This window comes from Macrobrachium nipponense, chromosome 4 (genome assembly GCF_015104395.2).
Source record: "Macrobrachium nipponense isolate FS-2020 chromosome 4, ASM1510439v2, whole genome shotgun sequence".
In the NCBI taxonomy this organism is placed as follows: domain Eukaryota; kingdom Metazoa; phylum Arthropoda; class Malacostraca; order Decapoda; family Palaemonidae; genus Macrobrachium; species Macrobrachium nipponense.
In genome coordinates, this window is record NC_061100.1 from 29,056,849 (window position 1) to 29,074,348 (window position 17,500).

The 17,500-nt window shown below is 43.0% G+C and overlaps 1 protein-coding gene across 6 annotated transcripts in view; it reads left to right on the top strand.

Moving 5' to 3' along the window:
* Nucleotides 1-605: 605 nt before the first annotated feature.
* Nucleotides 606-17,500, top strand: part of LOC135210831 (mucin-2-like) — a 97,098-nt gene continuing 80,203 nt past the window's right edge. For 2 of the 6 annotated variants that reach the window (XM_064243705.1, XM_064243704.1), the window contains exons 1-2: nt 606-746; nt 17,229-17,280. In XM_064243705.1, the coding sequence (XP_064099775.1) occupies nt 17,229-17,280 (52 nt within the window). In that variant the 5' untranslated portion in view covers nt 606-746. The remainder of the gene's footprint in view (nt 747-17,228; nt 17,281-17,500) is intronic. The other 4 variants (XM_064243703.1, XM_064243706.1, XM_064243707.1 and 1 more) reach the window with 2 other exon arrangements.

Genomic DNA, 17,500 nt, shown 5'->3' on the forward strand with positions numbered 1-17,500 from the left:
AGAGAGAGAGATAAAGAGAGAGAGGAGAGAGAGAGAGAGAGAGAGAGCTATAAAAATAGTTCATCGAAAATATATCTTATACAAGTAATAAAATAGGGAGGAAAAAGCGAGAGCGGGATAAGCCAAAGCCATTTAAACTATAAGGAAAAATATTGTGGAAGATGAAATCCCATTGATGAGATATATATATATATTATATATATAATACTATATATAGGTGATTATAGTATATATGGTATATATATGTTATTTGTTATGTATTTGTATGTTGCATGTATGTATGCCAAGCCAGACGGACGGACAAACAGACTGACAGAGATAAGGGGATGGAGTGAGCAAATCCAGACTATTACGAAATATTCAGTTCTTGCCGTCAAGGACAGACAGGAAGTACGGATCTAACCCGCCCGTATTTCAAGGTGTCCCTTGTCGAGCCAAACCCTGCCCTGCCAGTCACTGGCTCCTGGTTCATTGCTTGGAGCGGAAGGGGGAGGAGGAATTGGGGAAGGGAGGTAGGACGACCTCTGGGGGAGACCTCCCATGGATGAACTCCAGCAGCCCAACCCCAAACCCTTTACCGAAGAATGCATGATATCCCCGGGGGTCCCGGAGGTTGAGGCGCTGACGTCGGTGAGAGCTGAGCTGCCTCCGAGAGACAGCCCCGCGTAGGTCCGCCAGAGAGCGCCAGTCGGTTCTTGGACCTTGTGGTGTTTAAACGTGTTCTTAATCTGGAGCCAAGTTCACCGGTGAGTAAAATTGGCGGTGCTACTGTTCCCTTTCGTTTTCGGATTACCTCGGGCGCTGAGGTGCTTTGTCCTTGTCCGGATACTCGGACGAGAATGAAAGGATTCGTTTAGAATTTATTCTGATGCACAATTCTCCTTTGATATCAAGCATTAGTCTTTTCTTTCTTTTATTTTTTGTCGGGTGTTTTGCAATTCAGCTGTCTATTTCCACGTAACCGCAGTGTCGACGTAAAGGACCTGCCAACATGATAAAGTCACTGTATGACTTATATGTTAGCTTAATAATACAATTTTTTCAGTTCTCCAAAAGTCTTTCACTTAATCAGAACGATCAGGAATATCATGGACTATTACGAGTATCATAATTCACAGCTTAATAGGATTTCACAAGGATAAACAAACTGGAGTTAGTAACTACTGACACGCTTTCAGAACACAATTACTGGATCTCAAGGATTAGAGCGAGTTATTCCGGAGAAAAAAATGTACCGGCCATATTTTTTTTTCTTTTAATGGTTATAAGGAACTTCAGTGATTCTATAACGTTGCACAAACTAGAGGGCTTTAGCAATATGGGTGCATTATGTATGCTAAGAAAGCCGTTTTGAGTTTGACTTTCATCTGCAACATATGGCGAATGTGGAAGGCGAGATTAAGCCTTTACGAAATACGTCATTAGAAGGATTGTTTCGATACCAGCACATACATTATGTTTTTAACGACTTATTCTTATATAAGTTTCGAAATGGCTTTACGTAAAACGAACAAAAACAGTTTTTGGCCAGTCTTAAATGAGAAATTTTATTATCATTTAATCATCTTGAACGGTTTCTTTTCCTTGTCAATGAAAGTCAGTCAAAGTCAATAACCAAATGCCGTCAAATAACGCAGGAGAAAAATAGGTCAGTGGTGAATATTTGTGGCAGGAAAAGAGAAAGAAACCCAAGAACAAACACTTGGACGGAGGGTTTCTTTTCAGTGAAAGTTAGAGAGGACGAGGGGCGGTCCAGGTCCGGGGGAGGGAGTTGGGGGGAAGGGGGATAAAGGAGTTGGGTGGTGGTTATTACGGTTGCCAAGGAAAAGGTAGGTAGGTACAGAGATTGGCCGACGGCGGAATGTCCGCTGTCTAAAGTATCTTCTTGTAGGAAAGGGTTTTATTTACTAGCAGCTGTACCCGTCCTTCAGACGTGTTATCGAACGGACATTCACTCTTAAATGACCTGGACGTATATCTTTCCCCAGGCAATGCTACTGCGTCACTCACCGGGTAAGTCAGGTACCGGCGGCAGGCGCATACATGTTGCGACAGGTGGCACGGGAAAGATTTTCATTGTGAGTCCCCCTTAAATGGCCCTTGATAAAATTCACCCTGAGGTTAAACTCTGATATTGATGTTTAATACGTTTGCAGTCATTTATGTTCACTCATGATACCAAATTTGAATGCAGTAGGCCCACCCTTGACCCTTTGGGCCCTAATTACCAAAGGAGGGCTGCCCCCCCCCCCCACCCCTTCCCCACCTGCTATCAAGGTCAGAGTAGGTAGGCCACGACTCCCTTCTCCCCCGGTCGGTAAGTTGAAAGGGCGTAGCCCACCTGCCCCTAACATTGTGGAAACCCTCGGGGTCCCCATTTCCAGGGGTGGGTTCCTCCCTTACTACTGAGGGTGCCTTATGGCCCCTATATTTGTATCTATAGAAACACTTCTACATAGAGGTCAACTTCAAAAGTTGTAAAAAAATGAGGCGGTATGAAAAAGAGGGATTATGACCCCTTAGGAATGGCCCCGAATTTCGGATTTTGACTAAAACCCTTCTTGGGGAGAGGGGAGTCTATGGTAAAAATTTGGTAGTCTTAGCTTTTATAGTCTGAGCGTGCATAGCAAACAAACAGACAGACAGACAAAAACAGACAGAAATTGCCTTTGATATATAGATATGTTGGATCGAATTCCTTCTCGTATTCCTTCGATTATAAAATCGTATGTTCATTCTCGGTGTTGTTGCTTTATCTGAGTCGGAAGTGTGAAAGAATGCTTTTTTTTTATAATGATTTCCAAATTTAGACTAGGAGGTGAATGATTGTGATTTTATGTTATGGTATCTCGTTATTCCATAAATCTGCTTTACTTTCTTGTTGTGACAATCAAATATACAGACATGCATATTCTCTCTCTCTCTCTCTCTCTCTCTCTCTCTCTCTCTCTCTTACATGGATACATACGTATATATTTAAATGCACACAATTCTGAATATCCAACAACACGCGCGCGTGCGCGCACACACACACACACACACACCACACACATATATATATATATATATATATATATATATATATATATATATATATATATATATATATGATTATGTGTGTGTTTCTGCATGTGTGGGGGAGATTATCATCTTGAATTCTATTCCGAACCGCAAAAAGAAAAAAAAATCCCTAAAATTAAACGTACGGTAATAAAATGCGTATTTACATAACAACAATGTTAATATCATAAGCAATATCACAGAACACAGGTATTGAAAATGCTTCTCTTGGTCACCAGTTCGAGCGCAAAGCTTTTGTTCTTCACCTTGAAACAGTCCCCACAAACTAAGGAATGAATGCTTGGTCCACCCCTCTCAAAATGTCATCTAATTTTTCCCAAAGGGAATGACAAAACAAACATCAAGTTTCCACACTTTCCGGTGACTGCAATTTTCCTCTAACTTACAGTTTCAGCTTGAGTGCTCTTTCTTTACAAGTATTTTTGGCCAACTCGTAGTCAGAGTCTTAACTCTGTGTCTTGAATCAGATCCTCAAAGGTTTAAAAGAAGATGCAGTGCAATTCTACCCCCAAACAAAAACAATGCATCTTGAATTTTCATAATTTATTTATATTTTATCTATTCATAACTGATTTACCGCTTCTTTTCCTTTCTAACAACTGATCTCTTCTGTCTGTATCTCCTTTTATCTTCTGTTTTTCTTTCGAATGAATACAATATTCTTCGGAAGCTTGAATTTCAAGTCAATGGTCCTGTAGGCTTGTTCATATGAATATGGTTTTATCTTAATAATAATAATAATAATAATAATAATAATAATAATAATAATAATAATAATAATTCTCATCGTGTTTACACGAATTAGATTTAAACGATTCACGTTTAAATGATATATGTATTTAAGAAAGAACAGTGTTCGGCTTACCGCAATAAAGTTATCGCCTTTATTTTTATCTGTAATAAGATATCTTAGTATCTATCATTACATGTACATGAATAACATGCATTGCACTATATTATACTATTTCATACTATTTTCGGCGAGAAAAGAGAGAGAGAGAGAGAGAGAGAGAGAGAGAGAGAGAGAGGAAGAGAAGAGCAGAGAGATCAGAGAGAAGAGAGGAGAAGAGAGAATCACATATCCTTTTTTTTTTTTCGACGGAGTGAGAAAGCCGTCCTTGGTGGGATGGAAATTTCAACGCATCGAAAAAAGTGATCATACTTTGAAGGTGCATATCATGCATCTCTAGCGTTGCCTACTCTACACGGATGACAAATGTTACGGAAATATAGATTTCATGATTAATAATTCATGACCTCTGTTTTGTGAGAGGAAAGTGATTTTTGCTAAGGTTCCTGAAAAAATAAAAAGAGAAGAAAATGCACAGAGGTTCCGGGAAAGAGTAAATCTTATGTTGAATACTTTTATAATTGCGATCGTCTCTGACCTTATTTCGCCCTTTTTTATTATCATTATTATTATTTTTATATGAAATGCACGAGTTAACTCAAATTTTTACTGTCGAATATTGGATATCTCGGCTCGTGGTTTTCAGTTGTTTTACAAATGACCTGCGTCAGATTTCTCTTGTTCATCTTTTCCTCCGAGAATTTCCTTCAAGAATTTCGTTTCCTGCAGATGTTTTCGTTGACTTTCCTGGCCTTTGTATGACTTTGCCTTTTCTGTTGCACATGTTTTTACGCCACTAGTTAATCTGGTTCTGTTTTTAATGAATTACGAGAAGACATCAGCTTTAATTGAATAAGCGCAAAAATGGACATTCTTGGGAAGAGCTGTATTTCAAGGCATTGATTAAAAAATAATTAGCAGAAAAACTGTAGAAATCTGTCGTGTTAACGTGACGATAGTTGAAAATTGATACAAATTGGTAAAACAGTTTTACAAAGGTAAGCTTATAGAGGAAAGAAGACATCTAGTATGACAAAAGCAGTTGGTACAAAAATATAGGTAAAGATTAACTCAATACATAAAGAAATATGATAAAAATGGTCGACTTGAGGAATAAGGAAGATAAGAATATAAATAGAAGCCACTAATCAAAAGGAAAATTGACTTAGAAAGGCTAAGAAGGATTTCAAGTAAGTTCTTAGAATTCCCCAGTGTTGAGTAACCACTGAATTTAAAAGGAAACACAGCCTCGAAGATAACCTAAAAGGTGGCGCCTCGTAGCCGTAGACGGGACCGATTGCCTCACACTGATTGGACTGGATTTTGACTTCATGAAATTAAGTTTTCAAATCAAGCATTGGGGCGTTTACGGTCATTCGGGGCTCAAGACAGTGAAAAGAGTGAGTTGGAGTGGTTGGACAGCAAGAAAAAGAGATCCAGATAATAAATATAATGAATTACAAGGATTTAAAACCGCCACATCTGCACTAAAAGAAGCAGTTTTGCGGCAAGACTGAAGGAAGCGGAAATGAAGGTAAAGCAAAAGGCCAAAAAATGGGTGCAGGTAGAACTCGAAGGGCAATGATATAAACAACCATTAGTAATGCCTACAGTGCATCTCGTAAGCAGCACCCAACCCCAACTTATGGGAACCTGGCCAAGAGTCCAAAAAGTTGCGCTTTTTCTCATGCTCAGTTGCTGCAATTTAAAACGGATCTCGTTATTAAAGTAAAAGTCTGAGTAAATAAAAACTCTTAACAGCTTTTACAGCATGACTGTAAAACTCAACGTTGAAAGACACAAGATAAACTGAAGTTTTTTTATGCTGTTCATTATAACGACAAGGAAAATTTACTTTGCTGGATTGAAGTCTTAGTTGTTACTTACCTCGAACTATTTTTGTAATAAGAGAATCCTGAAGTCAATCCTGGGAAGTCAATCCTTCTGCCGACTAGAAAAATTCGGTTATTCCCTCCAAACCAAGCCACTGAGGCTGCAGGATATGCCCCGAGGGTTAATGGCCATGCAACCCAAGACCCAGGTCGCCAGTGCTTTCCTGGTCACTGACCCATTCACATGTGTCAGCTCTTCTATCCGTGGTATCGACCCAAGCCTTACGCTTTGTCCCTTTTCCTTGTGTGTTCGAGTTTACCCCCTTGTGTGTGTGTGCCCTTCTTTTAATTGAGTCCGAAACTCCTCAGTGCCATTGCCTGGGGCCTTAAGAGATGAGGTCTTGTGGGGCTTTCTTGTCCTCTTTGGCTGTTGACCCCCACTCTTTGTGTTCCAAGTGTTTTGGTGGGCCATGCTCGCAGGAGTCCATGTGCGACGAATGCATGAATTGGTCCCCCTTACAGTGGGTGATGGTGGCACCAAGAGGAAGAAGTTGAAGAAGGACAAGTCCCCTTTGAAGAAGTTGCATTTGGCAGAGCATTTATCAGCCAGGCCCTCACCGTCTCCAGTTTCTCTTCCGAAGTCTTCACTGTGGGGAACTAGGCGAGTCCGTCGCCAGGTCTCTGCCCATTGCAGAGCCCGAAGAGTCTGTGTCTGTAACTGTGCAGGTTGTTGTTCCACCCAGAGACGAGTTCCTGAAGGAGGTGTGGTACCACTTTCACCTTCAGGGTGCTCTCTCGGCCGAGTTGCTCTCCACGTGGCTTTGCCCGGCTGGTGCGGCTCACCCTGCAGCGGTGCGTGTGGTCTCGGAGCTAGTAGCACCAGCCTCCGTGGCCCGGAATGGCCGCCAAGTTGTCCTCTGCCTCATCGAGACCTCCATTCACATTACCGGATGTGCTTGACTTACCTCAGAGGCAGCGAGAGCTGACAGACTCTTCAGAGTGCCAGACCCAGTCTTGGACCGGCACCCCTTGCATCCCGTTCAAATCCCCACTAAGAGACAACGACTTCCAGTGCTGGGGTATGCCTCTGCATCTTACCTGGATGTCACCGATCAGCAGACTGGGCTTTTCCCCCAAGGTGGGGTGGCCTGGTGGATGTAGTCCTGGCCCAGGGTAGGCTTCAGGCCCTAGCAGCCTCCCCCCAGGCCAGTAGCAGTAGGAATATGAAGTCGAAGAGGAGGCCTCCTTCCTCCGACTCTTCATCCTCGGACGATGCCTCCCATAGGAGGAGACACAGAGCAGAAAGGAGGCACCATGATAGGAGGAGTTCAGTGAGTTCAGGTTCCTCCTCCCCATGCCATTTTTCCCGCTCCCCCCGTCATAGCCGGGATCCCGAGGGTCAGAGTAGGAGCGGTAGCTGGCGAGACGGTTCATGTCGCTGTGGGCTCCCATGCTCTCCAGCCAGACGGTCCCCGTGTCAGTCACCCAAGTTCGTGGTACCCATGACAGTTCCACGAGGGGGGTGCACCATCCCACTGTCAGTCGTATCCCCTCCGGTCCTGGTGGTGCCAGCCATTGGTACCAGCGTTTACCTTGGTGGCCCCCCCCTCTGGTCGGGCCCCTTCGCTTGGCGACCCTCTCCCTCCTTCTGCCCCATGGAGGAGGTGGAGCTGTCCGCCCTGCCCAGTCAGGATCTTGGTGTGGGCCTTGGCCAGTGGAAGTCCCATGATGGCTCCAGTGAGTCTACCCAATACCCCGCTGCCAACGGAGCTCTTGGCACCTACAGTGGCCCCTTGAAGGCAGGTCCTGGCCCTGATCAGATCAAAGAACCGCCTGGCAGATCCTTCCCTCCCCTCAACGCCAAGAGGTCCTCCTCGGTGGACTTCCTAATGGGGACCTGAAGGAGACCAAGCCTTCCTTAAGCCTTCCCCCAGCGGGGAGCCCGGCGTAGGCCCTGGCTCACGTGGGCCAGGTGATTGTGGGTCCGAAGAACTCTCTTCGTTCCTACAGGTCCCTCAAGCTCCTCCTGGTGACCAACACCAGGCAGAGGAGATTTTATACTTCCTAGGGTTTCTCTTCTACCCCCAAGTCCATTGATGGGAATATTACTTCTCTGACCCCAGGCCTTTTGGAGGAGAGGCTCCTAAAGGGGTCAGTCTCCTTCTCACAGCAGGAGCCCATGGGGATGGAGACCATGGCGTGGGCTGCCGTACATGCAGCCTCCTGGCTCAACCTATGGGCTGGTCCGGTGGGCAGGTTCGCCATCGAGCATAATCTTCAGGAAGAAGCCGAGTTGGGCTAATTTAGGGAACTGGTCCTGTCAAGGGGTAAAACCATTAATTATCTCACAACTCAGTCTATAACCCAGTGGGCCAACTAGGTCCTCTGGAGGAGGGGTGCAGTTTTGGCAAGACTTCTCAGAAGTCTCCTGGACAGAAAAGCCAAGGCCCTCAGAAACACCCCGATCACAGGTGCGTCTCTCTTCCCTGAGGAGCTGGAGGATAGCAAGCCAGGACTCCATCGTTTACAGTGCCTCTTCCTTCAGACACCTGGCCCAAATTAGGATGCAGGAGGTCCTCCGACTGAGACAACAGCAGAGCTACAGGGTTCAGCCCTCTTCATCTAACCTAGAGCCTGTATCCAGGGGTTGGGAATGACAAGGGACTCAGCCCTCCTCCAGAGTCCCCTTTTCCTCTGCCTCCTCCTCTAGGCGCAGACCTGCAGCCTCCAGAAGGGGCTTGAACGGCCGCTTCCCTAGAAGGAAGTAGGACACTAGGCCCCCTTCGTCTTCTCCCGCCACTGGTGGGAGAGTCACAGAGCCGACACTTGGACAATCCGAGTGCTCATGGAATGCTACTGGATTCCCTTCCAGGACGTGAAGCCTCCTCTGATGGGGCAACTAGAGGTCAGCACATCCCGCCCCAAGGACCCCAGTCATGGGGAGGCGTTGCAGTCAGAAGTTTGGTCTTTGCTGGAGAAGGGAGCCCTCCAACAGGTGAGGGACAACTGCCCCAAGTTATTCAGCCACCTCTTCCTGGTGGAAAAGTCCTCGAGGGGCTGGAGACCAATCATAGACTTATCAGTCATGAATATGTTCATCCTGAAAATGCCCTTCAAGATGGAAACTCCAAGGTCGTTCCTGGTGGCCCTGAGGGAAGGGGACTTCATGTTGTCCTTGGACCTCAAAGATACATATTTTCAGATCCCAGTGCACTCTTCTAGCAGGAAATACTTGTGGATCAGGTTGTAGGGCAAGACTTAGCAGTTCAGAACCTTCTGCTTTGGCCTTTCCAGGGTGTTCTTCCCCGTATCATCTTGGACACAAGAGTGGGAAATCCATCTCCTGAGGTACCTGGACGACTGGTTGCTGCTTTCCTCCTCAAGGGAAGTCTTGGAGAAGCAGAGGGACGAGCCACTGGCCTTGTGCTTGGATCTAGGCATCGTCTTGAACTGGGAAAAGTCGCTTTTGGTCCCTACCACCAGGATGGTGTACCTGGGGATGGACATAGCCATGAAGGTAGCCAGGGCCTTCCCTGCAGTGGACAGGCTCGACAACCTGCAGCAGATAGACCTGCCATTCCTCCGGAACTCCACTCGGCCAGTGAGGTGATTGGCAGAGGCTCCTGAGCCACCTAGTCTCCTTGGATAAGCTAGTTCCCCAAGGAAAGCTGAAGTTGAGACTGATTCAGTGGAACTTGAAGGAGGGCTGGTCGCCCCAGGTGGAACCCTTGCAGAGTCACATCCTACCCTATCATTCCACCAGGGAAGCCCTCCTATGGTGGACCGACTGGACAAACACCCTGTGTGGGCGGGCTGAAGTCCCATTGCCTGTGTGATCTCACGGAGGAGATCCTGAAGGGGGCCGCAGGCATCAGTATGACCTTAACGGTTCATTCCAGGAAAGAGTAACATGATCGTGGACGGTCTAAGCAGGCAGGGACAGGTGATAGGGTCAGAGTGGTTCCTGCACCCCAATGTAGCGAGAGACCTGATCAAAATGTGGGGCTCCCCCTCCCTGGACCTGTTTGGTGATGGAGGACGCGTTTCAACACCCATGGGACGGGATGAATGCATACACGTTTCCGCCTTTCGGAGTGATCAGACAGGTGCTAAACTGGCTAATAAAGTCAAAGGGCACCCAGCTGATGCTAGTAGCTCCCATGTGGCCGGACAGGGAATGGTTCTCTGACCTCCAGGACTTAGCAGTACAGGACCCCTGGAAACTGCCCCTCACACCAAACCTTCTAAGGCAGCCACACTTCGAGAGATACCATGAAGGGCTCCAAGCTCTATCCCTTCACGGGTGGAGACTATCGAGCGGCTGCTGAGTAGGGAAGGCTTCTCTCAGAGAGCAGCCTCCCAGATGTTGGGGTACCTAAGGAAGTCTTCGACGGCCATCTATCAAGCTAAATGAGCGGCCTTTGGGCACTGGTGCAGAGAGAGAGGGATGAAGCCCCTGCAAGCCAAGATTCCCCAGATAGCAGACTTCCTGGTACACCTGTGACTTGACAAAGGCCTCTCGGTCGTAGCCATGAAGGGGGTGTCAGAGCCGCCCTCGGTCAGAGCCACCCTCGGTCGTAGCCGTGAAGGGGGTCAGAGCCACCCTTGGTCAGGTCTTCCTCCTGAAGGGCTTGGACTTAAGGAACTCCAGGCACCTTTCGATGTTGATCAAGAGTTTTGAGCAAGCATGTTCCCCGAATGACTTGCAAGCTTCTCAGTGGGACGTCGCTAAGCTTCTGGATTCCTTGAAGAGGCCTCCTTACGAGCCCCTTAAGGATATCCTAGATAGGGAGTTGACCCTAAAGACGGTCTTTCTGTTGGCCTTGGTCTCCACCAAGAGATTTGGGGAACTACATGGGTTGGCTTATGAGGAATCCCACTGAAAAGGTTGGAAGAATCTCACCTTTCGGTGTGTACCCTCCTTTGTGGCTAAGACCCAGAATCCCTCAGTCTCGGACTTCAGGTTCGAGGAGTTCTCGATTCTGGCCATAGCTAGATCAGGTGACCCACAGGATCTTCTCTTAGTATCACAGTAGAACAGCTAGGTTCAGGCCAAGGATTACGAATTTGTTCATGTCCACCGGCCGAAAGAAAAAGGCAGTATCGAGGAACACTAACTCCTTCTGGCTAAGGGAGACGCTCAGGAAGAGCCTATGGAGGAATGGGTGACCCTTCTCCCAAGAGCACCAGACCTCATGAGATCAGGGGCATTGGCACCTCTCTAGCCTTCTCAAAGAATCTGGCAGTTAACCAGGTCCTGAGGACTGGAGTGTGAAACAGACAGTCCACATTCACAGCTCACAATCTACGGGATTGCACCCGAAAATCGCTTGACTCATTCGCGATTGGGCCGGTGGTGGCTGCCCAGCAGCAGGTCTAAGCCCCCTTTTTGCCATGGGGACTCCAGAGGGTGTATACCCCCTTTTTCCCCCCTACCTTACCTTACCTTGCCTTATCATGTCTGTTATCCAGTATCCCCTCTCCCGTACTAGCCAGAAGCATAATAGGGGCCCCTCCCCAGCCCCACGCACCTCTAATGGGCAGGGCTGGGACTTCAACGTTGCTCCCCCAGACTACTCTCTGGGGGTTGGGCCTCCCTAAGCTATCCCCACCTCCTAATAGATAAGTCTCCTATTAAAAGTAGTTTGAGGTAAGCATGCAAAATCGGAACAAATCACAAATTCTTGGTAATTTGTATTTTTCCTAGCTATACTTATCTCGAATTACTTTAGGTTTCAGGCCCTCCCAACCTTCCCCAGGTATCTTAGGGCAGGAGCCTTCGGAGGTGGAAAGCACTGGCGACCTGGGTCTAGGGTCGTTTGGTCGTTGACCCTCTGGGCATTTCCTACCGCCTCAGTGGCTTGGTGTGGGGGGGATAACCGGATTTTTCTTGTCGGTACCGGGATTTACATCCCAGGATTCTCCTTTTAAAAGTAGTTCGAGGAAAGTATAGCTAGGAAAAATACAAATTAACCAGAATTTGTGATATTTGCCAGTCAGATTCACGCTCTGCCATTAGAGAGAGAGAGAGAGAGAGAGAGAGAGAGTAGAAGTATATCTGTAACTCTTGCTAAAGTACTTCACATGAATGATAATTCTTTTTGGAAACATTTACATGAGTTTTTTATTTGAAATTTCCTGTATGACCTATCTCTAAGATTATAATATTTCGTACTCGATCATAGAACCTGTGAAGTAATGTAACTCATATTTTTACATAAAATTCTAGAAAACTGACATTTCTATATATATATAGATATAATATAATATATAGATAATATATATTATATATATATATATATATCATATATATAATATATGATGTGTGTGTGTGTGTGTGTGTGTGCAGACATAAGTATATATGCATAAGCATATACATATATATACATATATATATATATATATATATATATATATATATATATATATAGTGTTTTGTGTGTGTGTGTGTGTGTGTATCCACCCCGCCCCCCCCCCCCCACCCTCACAAAAGTTCTTCCATCTATCTCGATACTCAACAATAATAAGAAATTCTTCGATTCTTTAAACAAAAAATTGCATTTTTTAAGCTGTATTGTTTTATGTTTTATGAGTATCTATAAAGATCTTTTTTTTGTAAAAGTAACGACACACCATTGTATGACAGACATAAGGCTACGCAGTATCACATTCCAGTTGCTTTGACGGAAACGGGAACACAACCTTCACATTCTTCCCTAAATAATCTGAACTTTATCTTTTGGTGACCTTAGCTCTAGTTCCTCTTAATTCCCCGCATACCTTCTTACGAGATTAATGTTACCTCCCCCTGATCTCTTTACTTTCTCTTTAGATCTCAAGCTGAGATCCTCGTCACAAGCAGCCAATTTTGCTCTGACCAGCCACACCTTGTAGCCTTTCTGAGAAAATAATCTCCAAAAATTCGAGCCAGGTTGTTATATACCTTTTGTCCTCTGGATACGACACCAACTTTAAGGCTATCGAGGTTGACGAGGGAGTCATTAAGTGTACTGTATTGATCTAACCCTTAATGACATGTCATTCTCTGAACTGTGCAAGGTTAAAATGTAAATTTAATGTCTTGCTGCACGATGAAGGGACTTGACGAAAGATCCTACGTCGCATAAAACATTCCTCTGTATGAAGCTTCCTACGCTTGTTTTCTACGAGAACTTGTCAATCCTTGATTTTAAAAAATCAGCGTTTTACAAATTAAAAATGCAAACAAATTCAGTAGATAACTTCAAGAAATGAAAGATAAAAGACTTGTTCTGGCGGCTGGCTGCCTGAGACCTTGGTGATATACCTCATTACCTCCTGTTGTACTTGGCTGAGTCGTATCATTTTGTTTTCATCTGAAATTCTTCCAGTCTTGGTTTTCTTTCATTTACTGCTCATACGTATCACTTCCTTATCGGTAATTGGATTGCTCAGAATACCGGGGCGATTTCTAGTGATAAATACTCATTCACTCCGGTGGCTCTCCGTCCTTTGGATGGCTCATGGCCGCTTGCACTAGACCTCTCCACGTTCCCCTGTTGAGTGCTGCCTCTCTCCCGTTATTCTCAGGAACCTCCGCCTCACATTATCTTTCCGTCTCATCCTCGGTCTCCCCACCAGTTGTCCAACTCAACGTATCCCCTGTCATGTTTATTGCCAGTTATTAGCATTTGGCGCTTAGAAATCTCATTTCACTGTTGTGCCGCCTTCTTCTAAAGTGATAACTGCATATCATAAAGATCATTACTATCAGACTCGGAGTGAATTTAAGCGAGGATTCAGCCATGATTTTAACTTGATAGAATATTCAACTTGACAAACAATTTAGTGACGATAAACGAATGGAAATGCATTCATATAAAAGAGAAAAATTTGTAAATAAACACTCCTAGAATAAATAGGAAGGATAGATAAATCATATACAAAAACTTACGAAATCTTTGCATTCTTGCAAGAGCTCTGAATTCACGAGTTGACATTTTAACAACATCTCACTTCCTTCTTAAAAGCTGAAATATACTCAAGTTACGAAATCTTTCATATGAGGTTTAATAGCAGAAACAAAATGTCATGAAACTAGTAATCAATAAGTGTTTAATTCGTTCGAAAGAAATCAGGTTGCGGATTTGAATCCAGGTAAAAATGCCACAGGAAAAAAAGACAAAAAAATTTAGCAGAAAATAATCTTTCCCAGATAGTGAACCCCCAGGGTCAATTTTAACCCGGTATGTATCCATGTATCCATCTTTGGTGCGGTTTAGTACAAGCGCGTAGGGGATTTTTTTGTTTTAACTCGGTATGTATCCACCTTTGCGGCGTGTTTAGTAGAAGCCCGCTGGGGATTTCCGTATAAACATAATCAAAAGACTGTAAATATCATAAAGATAATGATCCCAAGAAATATTGTGAATTTTTCCCCTGTGACTTTATTACTGGCCACCATAAATTAATGTGACTTTTGTTCTTTTGACATTTTTTCCTAGCCTAAATTCTGACTTTTGTTAATGTGACTTTTTTCCTAGCAAAATTGCGATTTTTTTTCCTGTGACTATATTACCTGTCTGTCGCCTTTCTAACCAGCACCGGGGGGTCAGAAAGGAACCCCAAAAACTGATTTGTTGTTATCATTGAATTTCTGCAGAATGATCAGAATAGTAGGTCGACGTTTCTTTGTTTTTATTATTATCGGGAGGGATATAAAATTTTTACAGACGGTAATTACGATTCTTGTGTTAGTGGCTAATTTGAAATTTTGGGTCAGTTAAAAGTTGCTTGTTTTTTATTTTTTTCAGTGTGCTGTTTGGAACTACTTCTCACTGTCATGGTAATTAATTGCTTCATATCTTTCTTTCATTATTTCATTGATTTCTCATACTTTTAATTTATAAGAAAGATTACAGTACGCCAAAATGCTATCTGGATCCTACGTCTATCCTGTTTTCACATGAAATTTTTAAAGACATGACTTTAGGGAACCGTTACCTATATAAATTAGTTTAAAAAAAGTTTTTTAAACACTGTATAAATTTTCTAACCTTCGCATGTTGCTTCTGCTGTTTTAATCGAATGAAAATTCCTTGCTTCAGACATATCGGAATTTTTTTTTTTTAACATCGAATAGTGGAAAAAATTCTTGAGAGATTCTCATTAATATGCCTGTGCATTGGCATATGTAAATTTGTTAATAAAATTAGGTAAAGGGACTGTTGTCAGCAGCAAAAAATGTGAAAATTTCATTAAAATATTGTAGGTAGAAACAAAGGTGATCTGTATATCTGGATAGTGTGAGATGTAGAGATATGCCACCTAGTAGTTATTTATGTATGTATGCATGTGCACACGTAAATATATAAGTATACATACAAATGTATGTATGCATACAACGTATGTATATATGTATGTATGTATGTATGTATGTATGTATGTATACATGCATACATACATAACGTATGTATACACACAAAGGTATGTATGTACATGCATACATACATACGTATGTATACACACAAAGGTATGTATGTATACATAAATACAAACATATATTTATGTTGCAAACAGAGAGAGAGAGAGAGAGAGAGAGAGAGAGAGCCGCGCTGACGGAACACCCTCACACAGATGCCATGTCCTTGAACAGACAGGTAACACGGGAGGCTAGAAGTTGGCAAGACTTGCCCCAGCAGTTCCGAGAGACATAACGGGATCCTATTTCCTTACCTGAAAGGACGGCCCATGGCCTCCGCATTCGACCCATCCCTTCTAGCCAGGTTCCACGGCGCATTAGATCTTATATCCTGGTGGGCGGCCTTTCTCCCGGTCCCATCACGTCCTTTCCCTCTCTCCCGAAGGAATGCAAGTGAAGATGACACAGGATTATAGGATTAAATCCTTTTAAGTTGAAGGATACTCGTGCATAAGCTTTATTCATAATAAATTATTCTTAAAGATAATTTCTTTGATTCTTTCTCTGCGCTCACTAACATACAATGAAGCAAAGGGTTTAATAGTTTTGTATGAACTTTTCTTTTATCTTGCGTCACAACAACAAAGGTTATCGACAGTGAAACCTAGAAATAAATAATAGAATAACAATTTATCTACCTTAGTTGCGAGAAAGTTAAACTCTAGAATTTTCTCATTTACTAATAATAACTCAAGTAAAAACCTGGAAATTTTTCTCATCGACTATTAGGAATTCATGATGATTACATCACCAAGAGGGAAGCAAACAAATAATAATAATAATAATGATAATAATAATAATAGTAATAATAATAATAATGGTAATAATAATAGTAATAATGTTAGTAAAATTTAGGAAGTTAGGCAATTTTTTCCTTTCAACAGACTTTGCTTTACCGGAAACGTTGATAGGTCGCAAGAAAATTAAACGTAAGTCTCCTACGAACGGACAAACACGAGCAGGCAAATGAGTAACCGGCGACACACTGCATAAAAAAAAAGCAGTGATAGTGAGTCCATAAAACGAGTATTTCACCTGATTAACTGTCTTCTATTTTTTTCTTTCTTTCTTCACTATCTTTTTTTTCTTCTCTCTATTCCCATCCACCTTGACATACACCCACGGCGTGTTCGATTTCGAGCGCGCATGACGTCACCTGACAAACTCTGTACCGGTCCGGATGCAACGCCGTACGTTCACTGTCTATAGCTCCAGTAACGAAATTTAGTCGACTTGGCAGAACGATTGATTTACTGTTCATTCGCTTGGCGTTGCATTTTGCTCATAACAAAATATGATATCTTATGTGTTTATATTTTGATTCGATTATCGGAACCGACTAAATTTAACTGGCGTTGCATAATATTTAATAAGTGTTTTCTTTTTCTTTTAGTCCAGTATCAGCTGGCGTTACAGTTTCCTCGTTATAAGGTAGAATATTCAATGTGCGTTTTGATTTTGACTAGCCTATCGAAACTGACTCAACCGAACGATTGACTTTCCGCTCATTCAGTTTGGCGTTGCAGTTTCCTCATTACAAAGGAGAATACTCTAGGAGTATTTTGATTGATAATTTGTTAATGGTGTGGTAAATACGTGTCATTAATGTTGTAGTAGTAGTCGTAATATTGTACTCAGCTTTCCATACCTTTATATCTAAATGCAGTTTAAAAGAATTAAGATTAGTATTTTTCTATTCAATAAGATCAACTAAGTTGAATTTAATTAATATAATACAAATTGTTTACACGTCCTCCTTTCTTTGATGAAGATTGACCTTTCTCAATTCAATAAAATCAACTTAGTTGAGTTTATAAGATTTCCCTTTTTCTATTCAATAAAATCAACTTAGTTGAGTTTATTTGTTAAGATCTTTAGGATTTCACGTATTCCGTTCTTTTCACTCTTTTCCATTCAATAAAACAACCTTAGTTGAATAAACCTAGTTGAGTTTAATTTATATAATATACATCATTCTCTCTCATTCTTTGCTTTTCTCTTTCAGATGAAGGTCCCCTTGGCAGTTGCCGCCTTACTGGCGGTCATAACTCACGGCCGTAAGTACCTAGTTCTTTTTATCTGCTTTTTAAATTCTTATATAGATATCAGGAAGCTCCCCAACTCATACGTAGGTGTTTCCCACCAAGGTTCATAGTTCTTGTGGAACTGAACCTGGGCTGGATGCATTTTCCCGAGAGGTAAAAGGATACCGGAACCTTTCCCTGAAAAAAGAGGGACGCCACATCTTAAAAACTAACCGCAGAATTTTCTTGAGAA